At 39.8% G+C, this 21,978-nt stretch overlaps 1 protein-coding gene across 1 annotated transcript in view; it reads left to right on the top strand.

Moving 5' to 3' along the window:
* Window positions 1–21,699, top strand: part of ostf1 (osteoclast stimulating factor 1) — a 42,360-nt gene extending 20,661 nt beyond the window's left edge. The window contains exon 9 of the mRNA XM_048593501.1: window positions 18,752–21,699. Coding sequence (XP_048449458.1) covers window positions 18,752–18,810 — 59 coding nt within the window. The 3' untranslated portion in view covers window positions 18,811–21,699. The remainder of the gene's footprint in view (window positions 1–18,751) is intronic.
* Window positions 21,700–21,978: the final 279 nt, after the last annotated feature.

The following is a 21,978-nucleotide window of genomic DNA, read 5'->3' as shown; positions in this document are numbered from 1 at the left end:
TATTACAACTGCTCGTTTTAAGGAGATGGTTCCTCCTGTTGCCTCTCTTTTTTGATTTGTACCTTAATTCTGTTCCCTCTGGCCACTAGTGCTTTTGCTGCTGGAAATAGTTTCTTCTTACTTAGTCTATCAAAGCTCTTTAAGGTTTTTAACATGTACCAAACCTCCTTTTTTAATCTTTCTGCTCTGAGTGGAACAATCCCAGCTTTTCTCCTGAATCTTCAGTTTTGAAGAGTCTTCTTTGCAGATGCTTCCAGACCTGTTGAGTTTCTTTGGCAGTTTCTGTTTTGATTCTCGTTTCAATCCACCCCTCTGCCAGTATAAATTCAGAGATATCTTCTGCCCCCTCTCTGAAGCTCTGACGTTCCTTAAATGTGGTTTTCAAAATTGAATCCAATGGTTGCAGTGTAACCAAGGTCTTAAATTTTCAGCATAGCTACCTGGCTTTTACACTGCGCCCCTATGACTAAAAGCAAGAATTTCCTCCGTTTTGTTTTTAAAAGCATTCTCAGCTGATCCTACAGCCTTCGATGATGTCTATACGTCATTGTAAGTTACTGAGACTGGAGGGTTTGAGTTATAAGGAGAGGCTGGATAGGCTGGGACGACTTTGCCTGGAGTGTAGGAGGTTGAGGTATGACCTTTATAAAGGTGTATAAAATCATGAAGGGCATGGATAGGGTAAATAGTCAAGGTCTCTTCCGCAGGGCAGGGGAGCCCAAAACTAGAGGGCATAGGTTTAAGGTGAGGGGGGAAAGATTTTAAAGGGACCTGAGGGGCAACATTTTCACACAGGGTGGTGTGTATATGGGATGAGCTGCCAGAGAAAATAGTAGAGGTGAGTACAATTGCAACATTTAAGAGATGTTTGGACAGGGACATGGACAGGAAAGATTTAGAGGAGTATTGGCCAAATGCAGGCAAATGGGACTAGTTCAATTTAGGAAACCTGGTCGACATGGACAAGTTGGGCTGAAGGGTCTGTTTCCATGCTCTTATGACTCTTGTATCTCTGGCTCTTTGTACTCATTTTAAAATGTATTATTTAGTTTGTATTTGCTCTCCTTAAGCTTTCTGCAAGTTAGAAGTAGATGGCATTGTAGGAATGTTTTTTCTGATTTGGGCCAAAGACTCCGGAGGCAGGCAGGATTCAGGCAAGTGGAAAATGTTTATTCAAGCAAAAACTGGTTTATACAGGGAGAGGGCCAAAGGATCTTCCCCAAATCTGGCTTCAGAAGATAGATCAATGGCACACCGTCTGCATTTACAAAGAAATACAGCATTTTTATACATTTTGGGTTACAGTAATAAAATACAATGTAGTTACTGTCCTTCACCCTAATCCGGACACCTAATTAATAATGGGCATTTCCATGGCCAGCCCCAGGTTCCCATGATCTCCTGGTATTAGCTATACATTGTAATCTCTAGGCCTTGTGATCTTCCTAAGCATCCTACTCCTTTTGCGTTCCAAGAAATTTAATGGCTGTACTCCTTTTGGGTCTTTCTCAGGCTTGTTTATCTATAGGGACAGCTCGAATTCTATGTCCCACTGTATTTTGGTGCTGTCTTTTATCATATTCAGTTACTGCTTTTATTTTCCCACTGTCCCAATTACGTAACGTAAAAATAAAATGTCAGTTATTTTTAACTAATTGCTGTAAAGTTAACTTCTGTTACAAAGTGTAACGTTATGCAACTACTTCTGTCAGGATTTTGTAATTTATGGGTTGTGTCCAATCTATCTTATTCAGGGCATGAGAAGGTGTCTCCTAAGGCTAGTTAACCTTTTACATCTAAGCTTAAATGTTTTTTTTAAGGCTTGTATTATGTCCTGTTTGTGTATTGAAACAAACTTCCATGATTAGAGGATTTTTAGCTAGAAACTATTTACTATTGCTGGGAGCTTCAAAGAGACAACTATTTACTACGAAATAACTTAAGCAGCTGCAAGGATAACAGCTAGAGGACCTACTCTAGCACCTGATGGTATTCATTTACTAGGCCAATCATCCTTTCATTAATGAGGCTGGAATTGGTCATTTATCTGTCCTAAGGCATCCTTTTACCAGAACTGTCTCGGATGGAAACATATAGCGTTCTTTTACTGACCTTCGAGCAGTTCTGTCCAAAGGTATCATTGTATTTTACTGTGTGAGCAGGCTGCTTAGTTTTGCTTAGCTTCTGCCTGCCATCTTGTAAGCAGGCATAGGCCACTTAGTGAGTTCAGGTACAGGTCACTCCTACAGATCCCTCACTTAGGACCTAGGCCAAATTGTGGCTGCAGGGCCATCATTAATTCAAGCAGTCCAAATCAAAATTCACAAGTCCAAATCAAATTTCAAGAGCATTCTTCAAGTGATGTTGCATCCATGAGCTTCTTGCTGTTGTTCGATGAGGTGTTCTTTGCCGTTCCACTAGTCGTCTGTTGGCTTGATGGTGCATTGTAGGGCCCACCCTCTTGGCCCAAGGTCTTCTGCAGTCATCTTCTTCATTATTGTGGTCATAATGCATTTTACAAGACAAAAACAATGTAACATAGGAACAGTGCTACAACAAACATTACTATTCCCTGTACAATGGACGTCCCAAGGGATCCCAGCCACACTTCTACCCAACTCCATAGGGTCGAAGAGGCAGGTTGTTTGAGTTTATTCATTTCTTTTTGGATATGGTTGGCCAGATCAGTATTTGCTTCCGAGTTATTGGGGATGTACTTGCAGCACTCTTCCAATGAGCGCACCTGTTCCTCCTGTCTCGGCTAGTGTCATGTTGAGAGCAATTCGGTTTTGCAGTGCCATAGTTCGTACAGCGACCACGTCTGTATTTATGTTGCTCAAAGCTCATGGGGTGTCATTGGCCCTTTGCTCTAAGACTCTACCCAAATTGATAGATTCTCTGGAGAACTTGTCTGTGCCGTACTAGGGTAAGAATATGGAAAGGAGCCTGTCTGCTCCTGAAATTGCATGCTTGTATTGTTGTGGCATCATCTGCAGGAGGGATGCTGTGTAGCCTATGAATAGTACCGCATAGGCTAAGCAACAGGCCCTGGCCAGGTTGGGAGTAGCCAGGCATAGGCTCTGTGTCCACACACAAAGTAGGTGTCGTTGTACGGGATGAATAGGATAATAATCTTGGGGTACCAGCATTGCTGGAACGTTCTGTTACACGTGAGGTTCCTGAAGGTCAGGAGGCTGGGGCCTCTGCGCATGAGGAGAGACACGTTTAGGGATCCCATGGTCAGGACGAGTGCCCTGATGAGTCCTGGGAAAGGATATTCTAAGTATTCTAACTCTGGGCGCAGTTGCTAAATTTCATGGGTGTTCCTCCTCTTTTTGGTTTTCAATTCTTGTTAGGCAGATCAAGCCGTCAGGTCTCCCTATCCCTAATGTGTTAGTCAATGTAATGAAGGACGGTGGTCGTAAGGTTGTGTATCTGGGTTGGTATCGTCCTGTAAAGGTGTTCAGGTTACACCCTGCTGATTTCCATTGTGCCCTATCTCTGTCAGTATTTACTAAATACTTTGCACTACTGGTAGGATGCCTGTCTCTATCTCCGTTTTGAACTATTCTGTCGTAATACCCATTCGGCTAATTCTGAAGCTTTAAAGAAGATAAGTTGCATTGGTAGCCCTCCCTTAGTGTGTGTGGGGATATGGGTACAGATCCAGCAATTGGAAACATCATGCTCCCTAGCATACACGTGATAAATATGAAAACGTATTAACGTTCAAATTCTTCCTGTCCTCTCGCCTAACAGCCTCCGATGGGATCAAAAGTAAGAGGAACCCACAGAGGATTAGCATTTTCACACTCGCATTAGTTTCAGCAATGTTCTCAATTACAGTCTTTACTGTGCAACTGCATTGCATATATTTACACGTGACTTTAATCTGTCCCGGTTGTTGTCCTGGGGTTGAGGATCCTGTTCCTGCTGTTTGTTGGTGTGCACAGATGAGGATATTCCAAAACCTCCAAGAGGGAGAAAGAGAGAGCATACCAGACTAGCAAGCTGGACAGACACCCCATTAACTATTATATACTCTTTTATATACCAAGTGCACTGTTACCTGTTAATATTACCTCATGAGGTCTGTCCCACTTTGGGTGGTGAGGCTCCCTTGTCTGGGATTACTTTTACCAGGATCTTTGATCCTTGGGCTGGCATTTGTTTATCCTGGGTGTCCCCTCAGACTTCCAGTCCTTGGTAAGCTGCTGGTTTGTGCCTGTCCATGAAGTATGTGTACATGCTTAGAGAGGGATTTCATGTAATCCCAGACTTGTCCCTTGCTGTTAGTCAGTTCTGCTCCCCCTATGATTAGGTCCTGGAAGAGTGTCATTGCTCATCCTGTCATGAGTTCAAAGGGTTGTCGCTTAGAGGGCTGGTAGAGCACGGGTCCATTTAACCCCTTCTCCTATTATTGCCTTTTTTTTGTTCATTTCTCAGCACATTAAGTGTTCCATTCATCCTCTCTCTACCATCCTGGAGGTCTGTGGACAGTAGAGGAAATGATACCTTTGTGTTATTACCAGTAGTTTACATGTTTCCTTTAGGCACTTGACAGTGAAGTGGGTCCCTTGGTCTGAATCTATTTGTAGGGTGACCCCCCCCCACCCCCACCTAGGTGTTATTTCTGCTGCCAGTATTTTTGCCACTGAGGTTGCAGTACAGTATTTTTTGGGTAAAGCTTCTACCCATCTGGTAAACTGGTCAACCATGACCAGACAGAATTTCTTATTCTGACTTTGTGGGAGTTCAATGCTTGAATCCCAACTATTCACAATCTATATTAATAATTCAGAAAACAGAACTAAAATGTAATAACTCCCAAGTTTACGATGTTTGGTTGAGAGGATGAGCTGTGAGGAGGATGCAGAGATGCTGTATTGTGGTGTGGACCAGCAAATGCATCGCAGTTGAAGTATATTATGGATAAATGTGAGATTATTCCCTTTGTAGCAAAAACAGGAAGGCAGATTATTATTTGACTGGGTGGGGCAGAGATCTGGAAAATAGGCTATTATTTGCGGAAATTTGAAATTGTCCATTTTGGCAGGAAGAATAAAAAGAAGCATCTTATCTAAATGGTGAGAGATTAGGACTCTGAGATGCAGAGAGACCTGGGTTTCCTAGTTCATGAATCGCAGAAAGTTAGTATGCAGGTGCAGCAAGTCATCGAGAAAGCTAATGGGTTATGTTTTGTTGTGAGGGGAATTGAGTGCAACGGAAGGAAGGTTATGCATCAGCTATACAGGGCAATGGTGAGACTATTTCAGCAGTACTAAGTGTACCATGCTGGTCACTATATCTCTGGAAGGATGTCAATGCATTGAAGGCAGTTCAGAGAAGATTTACTAAACTAACATCTGGAATGAGTGGATTGCCTTATGAGGAAGGCTTGACAGACTCTGTCTGTCTCCTCTGGAGTTTAGAAGAGTCGGATGACTTCATTGAAATATAAAAAATCCTGAGGGGGCACGACCGGGTGAATATGGGAAAGATATTTCCTCGTGTCAGACAATCTAGAACTAGAGCCAGAGTATAAAAATAAGGCATCAATCATTTAAGACAGAGATGAAGAAACATTTTTTTTCTCTCTCCAGATGAATCTTTGGAACTACCTTCTTCAAAAGGCAGTGGATGGAGAATTTTTGTATATTTTTAGGGCAGAGGTAAATAGGTTTTTCATTATTGAAAGGTTGAAAGATTATCAGGCGTCAGCAGTTCTTACTATCTATATACCGATTTAATGCTTTGCTTAAATCTGAAAAACAACGCTTTATCATTGCAATGTACTTTCTTCCCCTTTTCCAATTTTATATCCACACTGATTCTATTCCTGTAATTCCACTATTGCATTAATTGTGCTAACAAGTTGGAGGGGTGATGCTTTGTCATTTGAAAGAACAATACACAATATCAAACACACTAACATCATGAGCCTTCTCAGTTACTATGTCAGTGAACTCCAAGTTCAGCAAATCGTGAATTGCCTTCATTTATTAGCCCAAGGTTTTCTAAATGATAACTGGATTATTATCTGTGACAATAGGCTGACTGGCTTGTGTTTGCCAGGTTTATCCTCTCCCTGTTTTAAAATGGGTGTATAATGTTTGTATTCCTTTTGTCTCCTTGTGCTATCCCCCACGGAGAACTGGCAAGGATTTCGTGATCTAGAATTTACTGCTTTCAAAGTTGGTGGAAGTGGAAATGATCAGTGGTTTCAGATGAAAATTGGGTGGTTACTTGAGTAGGGTATCAGACTGACTGGATTGCTGTACATAGAGTTGGCACTGACTTGATGGGTCAAAAGGTGACCTCCTGGGCCATTATGATGCTGATAATTTTCACCCACTTGCATCCTGCAAGAAAAAGGGTAACTCTTCCAATTTGAGGGCTGCTCACATGCCTCCTTTTTTGTTTTACTGAATATTGCTACTACAAACGCTTAGACTGCCACATTGGCAATTTTGTCTTTGTTAGTGAAATTCTCAATTAGTATCTCAACCCTGCTCTCTGCTTCCACAAGAATATCTCCTTTTTGATCCCGAATTTGCCCTGTTGTCTTTTGACTACATTTTTGATAATTGTGCATTTATAAAATACATCTGGATTCCACTTCGTTAGCTGCTAAGCTATTCTCAATCTCTTTGGCTCCCTTATTTCCTTTTACTTGGAGCTGGTGAAAGCACATCTGGTGTACTATGAACAGTTTTGGTCCCCTTATTTAAGGAAAAGTATCATTTTATTGGAGGCAGTTCAGGGAAGGTTTAGTAGGATGATCCCTGGTGGAAGGGATTGTTTTATGAATGTGACTCTATCCATTACAATTTAGAACATCAAGATGATCTCCTTGAAGCATATCGGATTCTTAAGGGGCTTGAGAGGGTGTTTCCCTCATGGGAGAATCAAGGACCAGAGGGCATAGTCTCAGAATACAGGACATCAATTTAAGACTGAGCTAGGAGGAATTTCTTCTGCTTGTTGAGTGTCTTTGGCTCCCTTATTTCCTTTTACTTGGAGCTCTCTCTTGTACTTGTGTATTCAGTTTGGTTTTCAGTTGTTCAGCGATGTTCAGCGGCGGGAGTCCAGGAGAGAGCACGAGGGCAGCCTGGGAAGGTAACCTTTCGTTTTAAAAGTCTTACCTCACGTGACTGTGGCCTTCAGTTCCAGAGTGGGCGCGAGTGGTCGGCTGGGTAACAGTTATCTTTCACCCAATAAATCTGGGAAGGCACTTTATCCGAATGCTCGGAGCATTCGAAACAAGTTGGATGAGTTGACGGCACAAATCATGGCAAATGGGCATGATTTAGTGGCCATTACAGAGACATGGTTGCAGGATGGTCATGACTGGGAGTTAAATATTCGGAAGGACAGACAGGAAGGTAAGGGAGGCGGTGTCACTCTGATTTTTAAGGATGATATCAGGGCGGTAGTGAGAGATGATATAGATTCTACTGAACAAAAGGTTGAATCCGTTTGGGTGGAAATTAGGAATAGCAGGGAGAAGAAGTCACTGATAGGGTGGTCGAAAGGCTACCAAATAATGACGTCTTGGTGGGGCAGGCAATAAACATAGAAGTAGCTAATGCATGTAAAAATGGTACAGCAATTATCATGGGGGATTTTAACCTACATATCGATTGGTCAAACCAGGTCGCTCATGGCATCCTAGAGGAGGGGTTCATAGAATGCATCCGTGATAATTTCCTTGAACAATATGTAATGGAACCTACGAGGGAGCAAGCTATCCTAGATCTAGTCCTGAATAATGAGACAGGAATAATTAATGATCTCTCAGTTAGGGATCCTCTCGGAAGGAGCGATCACAGTATGGTCAAATTTAAAATACAGATGGAGCGTGAGAAGGTTAAATCCAGTACCAATGTCCTGTGCTTAAACTAAGGAGACGATGATGGGATGAGGGAGGAGTTGGGTAAGGTAAAATGGGAACAAAAACTTTATGGTGGGTCAATTGAGGAACAATGGAGGACTTTCAAAACGATTTTTCACAGTGCTCAGCAGAAGTATATCCCAGTGATAAGGAAGAACTGTAGGAAAAGAAATAGTCAGCCATGGATGCCTAAGGAAATAAGGGAAAGTATCAGATAAAAAAAATACATACAAAAAATCAAAGATTAGTGGGAAACTAGTAGACTGGGAAATCTTTAAAGGCCAACAGAAAGCCACAAAAAAAGTTATAAAGAAAAGTAAGATAGATTATGAGAGTAAACTAGTTCAAAATATAAAGACAGGCAGCGAAAGTTTCTATAAATATGTAAATGTAAAAGAGTGGTGAAGTTAAACATTGGTCCTCTAGAGGATGAGAAGGCCAATTTAATAACTGGTAATGAGGAAATAGCCGAGACGTTAAACAGTTATTTTGTGTCGGTCTTCACAGTGGAAGACACAAATAACATGACCAAAACTGATGGCAAGTAAGTTATAACAGGTGAGGACCTAGAAACTATCATTATCACTAAGGAGGCAGTACTGGGCAAGCTAATGGGACAAAAGGTCGACAAGTCTCCTGGCCCTGATGAAATACATCCCAGGGTACTAAAAGAGGTGATGGGGGAAATAGCGAATGCACTCATAATTATTTTCCAAAATTCACTGGACTCTGGGGTGGTTCCCACAGATTGGAAAACAGCCAATGTGACACCACTGTTTAAAAAAGGAAGTAGACAAAAAACAGATAACTATAGGCCAGTTAGCTTAACTTTGGTAGTGGGGAAAATGCTTGAATCTATCATTAAGGAAGAAATAGCAAGACATCTGGATATAAATTGTCCCGTTGGGAACACCCAGCATGGGTGATGAAGGGTCCATTTCTGATGAAGGGTCTAGGCCCGAAACATCAGCCTTCCTGCTCCTGTGATGCTGCTTGTCCTGCTGTGTTCATCCAGCCCTACACCTTGTTATCTCAGATTCTCCAGCATCTGCAGTTCCTACTATCCCTGTTCATGAAGGGTAGGTCATGTTTAACAGATTTGGTGGAATTCTTTGTCCACCATGCAAGTAATGTCCTCAGTGGGGAGCCTGTGGATGTGGTGTATCTGGATTTCCAGAAGGCATTTGACAAGGTGCCACACCAAAGGCTGCTGCGTAAGATAAAGTTGCACGGTATTACAGGTAATGTATTGGCATGGATAGAGGATGGGTTGACCAGTAGAAAGCAAAGAGTAGGGGTAAATGGGTGTTTTTTCTGGTTGGTGGTCAGTGGCTAGTGGTGTGCCTCAGGGATCAGTGTTGGGACCGCTATTGTTTACAATTTACATAGATGATTTGGAGTTGGGGGACTAAGTGTGGTGTGTCAAGATTTGCAGATGACACCAAGTTGAGTGGTAGAGCAAAGTGTGCAGAAGACGCAAAGTCTTAAGTGAGTGGACAAAGGTCTGGCAGATGGAGTACAATGTTGATAAGTGTGAAGTCATCCATTTTGGTAGGAATAACAGCAAAATGGACTATGTTTTAAATGATAAAAGAAATTGCAGCATGCTGCTGTGCAGAGGGACTTGGGTGTCCTTGTGCATGAATCGCTAAAAGTAGGACTGCAGGTGTAGCAGGTAATTTAAAAAGGCAAATGGAATTTTGTCTGCCATTGCTAGAGGGATGGAGTTTAAAAACAGGGAGGCTATGCTGCAGCTGTATAGGGTCCTGGTGAGGCCACACCTGGAGTATTGTGTGCAGTTTTGGTCTCCTTATTTGAGAAGGGATATACTAGCACTGGAGGGAATGCAGAGGAGATTCACTCGGTTGATTCCAGAGTTGAGAGGGTTGGATTATGAGTAGAGACTGAGTAGGCTGGGATTATACTCATTGGAATTCAGAAGAATGAGGGGAGATCTTATAGAAATATGTAAGATTATGAAGGGAATAGATAAGGTGGAGGCAGGGAGGTTGTTTCCGCTAGCAGGTGAAACTAGGACTAGAGGGCATTGCCTCAAAATAAAGGGAAGCAGATGTAGGACTGAGGTCAGGAGGAATTTCTTCACCCAAAGGGTTGTGAATCTGTGGAATTCCCTGCCCAGTGAAGCGATTGAAGCTACCTTGCTGGCTGAGTGTGTTTAAGGCAAGGCTAGATAAATTTTTGAACAGTAAAGGAATTAAGGGTTATGGTGAGTGGGCGGGTAAGTGGAGCTGAGTCTCAAAAAGATCAGCCATGATCTTATTAAATGGCGAGGCAGTCTCGAGGGGCCAGATGGCCTACTCCTGCTCCTAGTTCTTATGTTCTTGTGTTCTTATGTCTTTGGAACTCCTTGTCAGAGAGCTGTGGGGACAGAGTCCTTGTGTATATTTAAGGCTGAGATAGATCCTTGATCAATAGGGGAATCAAGGGTTACAGGGAAAGGGCAGGAAAGTGGATGTAAGCAATGCCAGATCAGCCTGATCCTATTGAATGGCAGAGCAGACTCGCGGGACTGAGTGGCCTACTCTTGTTCCTATTTCTTGGTCTTATCCTTTTATAACTCAGTCTATATCCTGATAATTGAAGTTCCTCAATGCCGCAGTGGTGTAGTCCTTGCATCTTGCTTGCAAATAGACCATTGACTAATGGGAAGGAAATAGAGGACCATAAGTATACAGACAGTAGTGTAATTACAGCACTATTATTCTTTAATTCTATCAATCAATTCTGACTTAGATCCTCATCTATAACATTATTCTTTAGAAGATAATAGATCACAATAGTTTTTCCCTTCAGCTATCATTTGTTTTGATTTGGATTCCCTAACTTTCAGGAATACTTTATAGTCAGGAATAAGTTCTCAGCCTTTCCTCTCTTTGGGGACAGATGACTAAATGGGAGTCCAGACACAGAAAACACCACTAAACAGTCTAGTGCAGGATGTGTGCCACATTAAATTCATAAATTACTGAAATGCACAAAAATATCATGCCCTTGAGTTGGTGCTAGTAATATTCTGTATAAGGATATGATGTTGATGCTAGAATTTACATTTAGAAAATCCGTATGTTTCATTATTCATCTTCCATTACCTTCCATTCTGAGTAGGGATGGGAGAGAATAAATTGTCTGAAGCCATTTACGTGCTTGAAACCTTGCCATTCCCACCTAATAACATTTTATCTTTGCCAATTTTGATGCTTGTCAGTATATAAATTTAGAAGTTAGAACCCATTGACAGTGAGCACTGCAGCTAGATTTTAACTTGAGTATTCAGGTAGCTCAATGTGACCAACTATATTGGTTAAACAAGGGTAGAATTTCCACTGTTGCCAGAACAGGACAAATTAGGTTGGAAAATATAAAGCTTGCGTAGCATCCGTGTGGAACAGAGGATCAAGAAGTTCCCTTGGGCACTATTAGGAACTGTTAGCTCACTACCGCCCTGTATCCTGTGTTAAAATTGAGCACAAAATGTGTAAGATTTGTCTGATCTTGTCAACTTTCATAGTTTTATCATTGTAGAATCCCTACAGTGTGGAAACAGGCCATTCAGCCCAACACGTCCACACCGCCCCTCCGAAGAGCATCCCACCCAGACCAATTCCTCTAACCCACCTAACCTAAACATCCCTCAGCACTATGGGCAATTTAACATAGCCAATCCACCTACCCTGCACATCTTTGGACTGTAGGAGGAAACCGGAGCACCCAGAGGAAACCCCCACAGACGTGGGGAGAATGTGCAAACTCCACACAGTCGCCTGAGGCTGGAATCGAACCCGGGTCCCTGGTGCTATGAGGCAGCAATTATTGAGTTATAGAATATGGACTAGCTAGTTTGTAGGTCATACAACAGATTTTGACATGCCAACTAAAATAATATAATTTCTATGAAACTATAATAAAGTTTTCATGTAATTGCAAGGTTCAAGGTTGGGATATGCTTTTTCATTGGCCAGAATGTTATTCATTGAGTTTTCCCTTTCTGTATCATTTTCAGTTCTAGAAATCTTTTGTGACAAACTTTATGCAAGAGTTTTTTTGCAAAATCTGAAGTATACCATGTGTTTTTTTTTTCCCCCCCACTGCTCAATAAGGAACCTGGTCATCCAGTTATTCTGTTCTAAAGCCATGTGACTGATCTTTTCTCGACTAATGTCACTGATGTAATTACCAGCTTTATTTTTAAGAATCAGTTTCATTGTTCTGCTGGAATCTGATGTTCCCTGGATTAAACTGGTATTTTTTAAATAGCTTTTGATTTGTTATTTGTGATCTTTCCAACGTAATAGTACCTCTCTCACTGTGCACCTCTCCCATCAGGATTACTACCACTTCTGAAATGTGCCTTCTATTAATACAGGACAAAAATATGTTCATTTTGTACCATTTAAGCCTGTTTGAACCTCCTGACTTAATTTGGCAGTCCTTCTGTCAGCACTGATTGTTTCCATAAACAGGTGATATTTTTATAGCTTTCCCTCATGACTGCTGCAAGAATTGTTACTCCTGGGGTTGGAAGGGTGCACTCGTCCAGCCCTACTCCTTCACTGGTCACAGCAAATTTTATATTTCATCAGTTAAATAAGTTGTCAATTGCGGATAGTGTCTTGTGGTTTCGTCTTGGAAACAAGCCAGCCAGGTTTCTTAAATCGACAAAGAAAAGCTAGTTTGTTACAAACAAACTCACCCAAGCAAACATTCAGAGATTATTGACAAAAAAATTTAAACTGCCAAGATGTTAACATTCCAAAATCAACATGAGGCGAATGAGTAATAAACCATCATGCAACACCCCGTAGAATACATTTAAATAGCAAGTGCACCATGACAGACCTTGCTGATTTCTCAACCTTTTCAGCAGTCAGGCTATTTAGTTTCTTCATAAGAACATAAGAACTAGGATCAGGAGTAGGCCATCTGGCCCCTCGAGCCTACCCCGCCATTTAATAAGATCATGGCTGATCTTTTTGAGACTCAGCTCCACTTACCCGCCCACTCACCATAACCCTTAATTCCTTTACTGTTCAAAAATTTATCTAGCCTTCCCTAAAAAAACATTTGGCGAGGTAGCTTCAACCGCTTCACTGGGCAGGGAATTCCACAGATTCACAACCCTTTGGGTGAAGAAGTTCCTCCTAACCTCAGTCCTACATCTGCTTCCCTTTATTTTGAGGCGATGCCCTCTAGTCCTAGTTTCACCTGCTAGCGGAAACAACCTCCCTGCCTCCACCTTATCTATTCCCTTCATAATTCATGCATGGATCTTGCTTCTATCTCTACCTTTTTTTTCCCAACTAACATAGAAAATAGAGTGCCATTCAGCCCGTGGAACCTGGTCCACAATTTAATATGGTCATGGCTGATCATCTAACTCAATACTATGCTCCCAGGTTCTCCCATACCCTTTTGATCCCTTTAAGTCAAAGAAATATTATCTAACTCCTTCTTGAAAACATTCAGTGTTTTAGCCTCCTGTTCTCTGTGGCAGAGAATTCCACAGGCTCAAAACACTCTGGGTGAAGAAGCTTATCCTCCTCCTAGTTCTATATGGTCTATGCTGTATCTTTAGACTATGCCCCCTGGTACTGCGTTCCCCAGTCATTGGGAGCATTCATCCTGCCTTTACCTTGTCTAGTCCTGTTAGAACTGTGATTCAGAATTGTTCTTCAGTGACCAATTAGCTTTCTAACGGCCTAGCCCCTATTGCAGTGCAGAATTGAATGCAACTAATATTTTAAAACAGTCAAATGTAGCAACCAGTTGTGGGAATTGAATGTAACAATCCTTTGAAACTCTGTCCCCTGAATATTGGTGTTCACCAAGCGCTGGCTTTGTCATCCTGTTTCATCTTTGCTGGTATTCTTTATGGCTTTCACTCCCTCCCCCATGATCTTGATGTTAATGCAGTATTGGAAGAATTTGTTGGAAGTTCCTACAACCATGTTGCTTCCAGTTTCTTCTTTTGACGTCCGTACAACCTTTCAAAATGTCGTCTTATTTTCAATTGTAATATATTTTTGGTGTTTGTATAATTGGTTTTAATATTTAATCAGGTAAGAATAATGAGCCAATATATGTACTTTATTGAAGCTTATTAATATTATTTTGTGAATATCTCAATCCATTTCCAAATTATGCTTTGGTTCCCTATTACTTATGGGAGATACTGTGTAAGAATTCTATGCAATATTTTTGTACTATGAAAAGTGAGCTTGAATATTAAAACTTTGTTTGTTTGAAAATATTGATTCAAGTGAGCTAGCTACCTAGTGTCAGCTTTTATTAGGAAAAAAGCCTAAAAGATCCCCATCTATTTCTTTCTCTTTGTCAATTAATTTGTACATCTGATGCTGTCTCTGTGGGAATGTTTGAAAACAGTTTGGCAGATGAATCCCATTCACAGGTAGCTGGTGTGCACTTAATCAACTCTGGTTTTATATGATGGATTTTCTAATTATAATGTTCTGCAGGTTAAGCTGGTTGTAGAATAATTTGATTATTTATTCCTCAGGGAAATGTGTAAGATTGTTGTAATTGTAGTATACAAAGCAAATTATTTTTGGTTTGTACAGCTGATTTGGCAATAGTTTCACTTCCTTGAGATATTTTGCATGCATATGCAGACGTGTCTTTAAAATAACTCACTATATATTCACTCTGTGAGCTTGAGAAACTTGAAGGAAGTTGTGTGGATTCTCTCATTTCCCATTCCCGGTTTAGAGTTGTATTAAACAAATGCAAAATGTGTGGAGAAATGAGTTGCCTCCTTGCCTTTCTATTTAAAGACACAATTTCAAATCTACTTGTTTAACTAATGTTTTGGTCATCTGAACTAACATCCCGCTATATGGCTTGATGTTGTTCTCTGTAGTGCTTCTGTGAAACACCTTGCTGTGCTATGATAAGTATGAATGTAGTTTCTTTTTGTTGTAACTAGAATGGAGTCACAGGAGGTCTCTGGCCTGTCTTTGATACAACAACTAATTACACCAAAAAAGAAATTTTAACTGGAATTGAGCAGAGATCTCTTTTGATTTAAGGCAAAAATAATTAAACATTGATGGTCAAATAATGTGTTTGACTTGAGTTTGAAAAATTGGTCTCACTGTCAATCTTTTCAAGTTTTGTATTGATCCAAAAAGAGTTAGTTGTTGCAAGACAACTGAATAATATTAATAGCATGAATTTTGCAAACAGTGGCAAAGTGACAGCTGCCAATAAAGATCTCTTTTTAAAGAAAAGCTGTCTACAAGATCTAACCATCTCTGTACCATGAATTTCACCCTTTCCAACATTAATTTGAATATTGTGCCAGGCTTGGGGTTTCCAGAAGACCAGGTACAGCAATGTTACTAAGGAATACAAGTAGCCAAGCACACTGAAGAATTCTCTTGGATCATGCATCAGAAAGTAAAAGGTTTATTCCTCATTTAGAAGTTTTGCAGAGTGAGACTGCACATTAGAAACTGAAATATCACCAGCTTCAAAAATATGTACTGTTACTTTAAGCATGGAATTTTCATCATTTGACATTACACAAATATAAAAATAATATTCAGGGCCAGAAACTTTTACCTCTTAGCTTTAATCTGTGCCCTGGTTATTTACTAATTGAAACAGTGCCTTCCTATCCACCCTATCTATGCCTCTCTCAATCTTATATGCCTTTATCAGGTCCCCTTTCACCCCTAGTTGCTCCAAGAGAAATAATCCCAGTCTATTCAATCTTTCCTCATAGCTCAAAACTTTCAACCCAGACAGCATCCTAGTAAATCTGCTCTGCACCCTCAAGTATAATCGTATCCTTCCTATAATGTGTCAACAAGACCTGCATGCAGTACTCCGGTTATGGCTTAGCCAGCATTTTATGTAGTTCCAGCATTAACCATCTTGTTCTGTTGCCTTGTTAACTTGTTAACTTGCCTCAGTTAATAAAAACAAGTATCCCATATGCCATCTTAACTACTGTATCTACCTGCCTTGAGGGGTCTGTGGATATGTACAAAAAGGTGCATCATAGAATCCCTACAGTGTGGAAGTAGGCCATTACGCCCATCAAGTCATGCTGACCATCCGAAGTGTTATTTCCTTGCTATGAGTGCCATATAGAGTTAAACTTAGTTTTGACCCCTTTAGTTAGGTTTTTAAGTACACCACTGACTTTTTCCAGGTTATGACCAGATATATTTTCTCCAGGGCTTGCTTCAAGGCCATATTTAAATGAACACACATACCTGTCTGGTGTGTTATCTTCACCTCTCCTATCGCCTTCGATGATGGAGTGAAGGCAGGATATTTATGACAAAAGGAACGATCAGCTACAGTATTCTCACAGCTCAAGCATAGTGCTTTTCGTAAAACTGATTTGCAGACTTTGACATGAATCTGTGTCTTGACTATTATCTTTTTGTTCTGTTTACCTGTCATGCAATTATTCAGTCAGGGTACCAATTTCTTCCTTGCCCATTCAACTGCCTTGAGACAAATCCAGCACACAGGACTTCACCAAACTAGTTTACATTCATTAATAGGAAGGACATCAAAATGACTATAGTGATAGTGTAAATAATACATTGGTTTAGAATGTTTTTGTGTGTGTGTGTGTGTGTGTGTTTACACGTGTATTTTAGCTTGTACCTGAAGATGGTATGCTACTAATCTGTCACATCTTTTTTGTGTTCTGGTTCCTCTTCTTGCACTGTCTTCACGCTAGAGGCACTGCACACAAAGCCTTCCTTAGCCATTTCCAACTATGCCTGTTTAAGAGGTTGGCTTCTTCCTCCCATCCTTAAGAGAGTACACCTCACTGCTGTCCCTTATCCTTCAGGGTGGCCTCTTCTTGGTTTTAAGAATAAAATACCTAGGGAGCAGCTTTCCCAGGTCTCCTCTCCATTCCTGCAATTGCTGCAGCTTGAAAAATCCAAGTGCTGGTGAGCTCTTGTAGTTTAATAAGGAATCTTTCACTTGATAAAATGGGCATGCCATCCTGTCCACTATCGCTAATTGGTCAGGGAATCCGGAGATGGAATGATGATGCCAAATCAAGTGCCTTGGTAAAGATAATTTATCTTTTTCATTCTGGTTCCTAGCATGGAATTGGCTCGTCTTTCTGGCAGGGATTGCCCTGAGAATTCTGCCCTTAGCATTGGATAATTGCTATAAATCAAAGATCAAAAAAAGTTGTATAAAGTATTTTGTGTTCAAATACTTGCATCCCTTACTGAAAGTATGCTGAATGCAGTAAACATAGACTCTCAAGTTGTTTTTCTCCTTTCTTAAATGTTGGGATAATGCTTGTTACCAAATATCTGCTTTCTATGGAACTGTCTCAAGTATTAGCCAGAATCTTTGCATTCCCCCCACCCTTGTTCTTTAAAGATTTTATGATGTATCCCATCCAGTTCTCTTACTTATTTCATCAAGTTCCTTCTAGAATGTTCCATATTGGTTGACAGAAATTAGCAATTTTGTGCATGATTTGGCTCGTTATTAGTTTCTTTAAACATAAAAGGATTGTTAGAAAAAGTTGATTTTGTCAGAAGAATGTCATCTTATTTTGTCGTCATAAACCTATCAGTTTGCTTGCCAGCCAAGACTTTAAGAATGGTGCCAACAGACTGCATAATGTATAAATATATGCATGACAAGCTGTTTCCTTTGAATTTTTCTTCTTTTTGTTCAATGGAATACGAACATCACTGGCTTGGCCAGAATTTATTCCCCGTTCCTAAGTGTGCTGGACAACGTGGTGGTAAGCCACCATCATGAACCACTGCAGTTCTTGGGATGTAGGAGCATCCCACAGTGCTGTGAGGAAGGGAGAAGATTTTTATCCAGTTATTTAAATTGTTAAAGGCTCAAACACTCTAGTGTTTTTATTGACTTCCACTTTTGAAAGTGATGAGTTTTATCTGGAACCATCAAAGACAATGTTTAAATCCTAAATGATATTTTTTAAATTCATTGACCAGGTGAGGGTATTGCTGGCTAGGCAGCATTTATTACCCATCCCTAATTGCCCAGAGGGCAGTCAAGAGTCAACCACATTGCTGTGGGTCTGGAGCCACATGTAGGCCAGACCAGGTAACAATGGCAATTTCCTTCCCTAAAAGACATTAGCAATCTATTTTCAGTAGGTGAGAGTGTAGAGCCTGGGGCCATGGTGAAAGATTAAATGTTAGATCAAAAGGAAAAGAATATTTACATCCAGTTGTGATTTTGTGAAATTCACATCCAAGAAGAACATATCAACATTCCAAATTAAATCAAGCTTCTAGACCATGTATTCTGATGGGTTTTTCCTGACAATCGACAAAGGATTCAGAGTCATCAATAGATCCTTGATTCCAGATATTTACTGAATTCAAATTCCACCCTCTGCCATGGTGGGATTTGAACCCGGGTCTCCAGAATGTTGTCTGGGTCTTTGGTCCAATGATAATACCACTAGGTCATCACCTCCCTAAATTAACTCCAGTAGGGAAAAGAAATCTTTAGTAAGAAAATAATTACATTACAGTTTAGCACTTTTCCTAAAATACAAGGAGCAAGTGAAGTTAATAACTACTGGTCACTTATTTTGTTCCTATTCAAATTAATATTTTTGGCAATTCAAACCATAAAGTAATTTTTAAATTTCTGTTCGGCTACCATACAAAATAGTATGTGCAGTAATTTAAAGACAAAAAGATGCCTCTTTTAGATAAGCCTGATAATCACTTTCAAAGTTTTTGGTTTTGAATGATTAATGAACATACTAAAGGTGTGTTGTAATATGTTAGCTGTGTACATGCAAGCCTGTATTCTAAATCAGCTGTCCTTTTCCTTTTTCAGGTATCACGAGAAGTGCGAGCAATGCAGAAGAATATCTTGATGATGAAGACTCTGATTAAATTTTTCTAAAGTTCAAACGTCAAACACTTACTAATATTCTTCTGTGTTTTTATCCCCATTTTGCTTGAATTATCTTGGCACCTGTAAATCAAAACAAAACAAAGTTGCTGAAATTCAATACTGAACTGTGGTGTTATTCCAGAAATTTTACATTTTTGTTTTCCTGGTTTCATTTATCTATACACTCTGTGCTGTGATCACACAGAAAAATGTGATCTGAACTTATTATCTGCTCTTTTTATTTAAATCACTAAGCTGATGCCAATTTAACTAATTTGAAATGTGCAGAAATGTGCAAAGTGTGGATTTTCAAGTGTAATTTAACAGCAATACTTCATGCTGAAAATAGTCTTCCTTGAGACTATTTGAAAATGTAATACATGCATTCTGACAATCAAAAAAGATTAATTTGCTGAAAAGCCAGTTTATGGTTTCCACCAAAGTGGGTGTACCCCTGCATGTTTGCATGTTATGTTTGAGACATTAATGTGTTCCCTATTTGTTGCTGTGGACTCTGGCAGCCATCATAATATGATGGCGACAAAGAAAAAAAAATCATCTTTTGAACCTTGATGCTGCCAATCTAGCTACAACATAACTAAAATACAACACTTTTTTGTTATTGGCATTCAGCTTTTTTTTTGACAATTTCCTTACAGCGCTTATAATACCAACATGACTTGACTTGATCATGCATGACAATAACAGTTGAAGTTAACCCCCATCTCTCCCCCTTTACGGTCCCTTAACTACTGCCATGTTCTGTATTTTGGTGATTTGTAGCTGTATTCTTGTTCATGTTGTAAAGCATTGCTAATGTTGTGACGTTTTATCCAGCTAGAAGCTGCTGCAGTTTTGATGTCATTTTCTGCATTTTTAACTTCAACCGGCTCCTTAACTCACTCCTCACCTATGCTACTTAAGACAGATGGAAGCAATATTTAATGGTTAGTGATAGTTTTTCTCTGAATTTGTGAATTGGCTGCTCCGATCATTTAATGGAGTGTGTTAAATTCAAAATTTGCTCCTTCTCGCATGTAAACTTGATTTCACTATGCTTCATTTTATGAACCTGTCAAGTTTATGAAATATTTGAAATACCTCAATTTGGAATGAGTAACACATGCCTTTAACTAGCTTGACTGCATGGCGTTTTTATGATCTCTCTCAAAGTTCTGATTACAACTAAGTAGGGCTTTTGCATTAGATTAATTCATCCATATGTGGGGGGGATAAAACCAATGTTATGCCCACAATTGGATATCTGAAAATCAGTAGAAATATAAAGTAAGTCAATGTGAATGACTCAGTTTGAATATTGTGCTTCTTTCTCTCATCCTGATCATGTTAAATACATGTTGAGAATTTGTAAAAGACAATACAACTTTCAATTTTTAGAACAAAGATCAGCCTCTCAATCAATTGATTGATTGGGAAGGCACAGTGCAGACTTCTTTCAATGGATGAAATACATTTCAACCCAAGTGGCTTATCTAGATGGGTGCTGATGCTGTTTGATTGGCCTCATCAGAAAAGAGGATGTAAAATTATGGAATAATGCAAAAGACCATTCCAGTTTAGAGCAGGAGTTGGGTATAATGTCCCTCATGCCTTCACCATCCATAAGATTGTCACTGATCTGATTGTAGCTTTAACTCCATATTCCCACCTACCTCTGATGTCCTTTGACTCCCATGTAAACGTAGAACCTTCATTACATGTGCCTTTAAAATTGCTCCATTACCTGCCTCCACTGTTCTCTGGCAAAGAAAGTTCCAAATCTCAGACACTGAAGGAAAAACATAATCACTCCACCTTAAATGGAAGACCTCTTGGTTTTTAAAATGAACCTGTAATGGGAAACATAATTCCAACATCAACCTCAAACCCCTCAGGATCATGTATGTTTCAATAAGATCATCATTCGTTTTCTGAACTCCAGTGGATATGGGCCCAGCCTGCTGGATCAGGAGGTAATCCATCTCCTCCCCTCCCTCTTCATCCCTCTTCCCACAAAAATTCCAGGTGTGAAGTGAGCTGCCTTTTAATACAATTATATTGTCTCTTAAGGAGATCAAAACTGTACGCAGTACTCCAAATGTAGTCTCACCAATGACCTGTGGCAAAACATGCTGCCTCAATCACTTGCCTTACCTGCAAAGCAATTTTGAGATGATGCCCTGATCTCTCTGTGCTATGTTCCTTTGCAGACACCGTGTGTCCACTTACTGTCCTGGTTTTATTTGTCATCAAATTTAAGTCATAATTATGGTTCCTTTGTCCAGGTTATTGTGAGAAATTGTAAATAGTTGAGGCCCCAACACTGAAAATAACAGTTTCATGTTTAAATGACCCTATAAAACAAAATCACGTTCATATGCCATAAAATGAAGTGTTCAGTTTGTAGCAGCTAGATTAGTCTGTTTTTCCCATCTCTGCATTGCTGCAGACTTGATCGTTTTATAGCTGTTTTATTATAATTGATCTCTAGTGAAACTTGGGACCATATGTAAATATATAGAAAACCAATGGATTACAAATTTGATATGAGAATTGGAGAAAAATGAATTTGAATGTTAGGAGGAGCTTTTAGATTACTATGAAATTCAAGGCTTCTGCTTTTTAAATGCTTATTCTTGGATGATACAGTTCAGTAAACATAAAATCTGAAGTGTAAAATTAATAATAGGGTGAACATAACTCTCTTCTATAAATTTTTAGATTTTGTGCTTTAAATATCCTTTGTAGCTATCGAACTTTAGGTCCATTATATGTTATGGAGGAAGTGCAAAGTGAATTTCTGTGCACTTTGAATATTTTATAACGTAATTTAAGAAATATGACATCGAGTTGCCGCTGTTCTTGGAATAAATGTTTTGAAGAAAATAGCATTTGAATGTTATTCATAACACGCACTAGAGAAGAGATGTATAATTACACTCAAAGATCAGGATTTCTTTTAGTAGCATTCAGAAGCTGTCTCGTATGTAAAATATAATGTTAGTTTTCCTGCAGTTCAAGTGTTGTCAGTTTCTGCCGTGGGTCGTCTTATAACGGAACAAGTTGATTCTTGATCTAAAGATCGTAGAAACATGGAAAATATGTGCAGGAGTAGGTCATTTGGCCCTTTGAGCCTGTACTACCATTCAATACGATCATGACTAATC

The sequence above is a fragment of the Rhincodon typus genome, chromosome 3, assembly GCF_021869965.1.
Source record: "Rhincodon typus isolate 14 chromosome 3, sRhiTyp1.1, whole genome shotgun sequence".
In the NCBI taxonomy this organism is placed as follows: domain Eukaryota; kingdom Metazoa; phylum Chordata; class Chondrichthyes; order Orectolobiformes; family Rhincodontidae; genus Rhincodon; species Rhincodon typus.
This window is presented reverse-complemented; position numbering and strand designations above follow the sequence as displayed.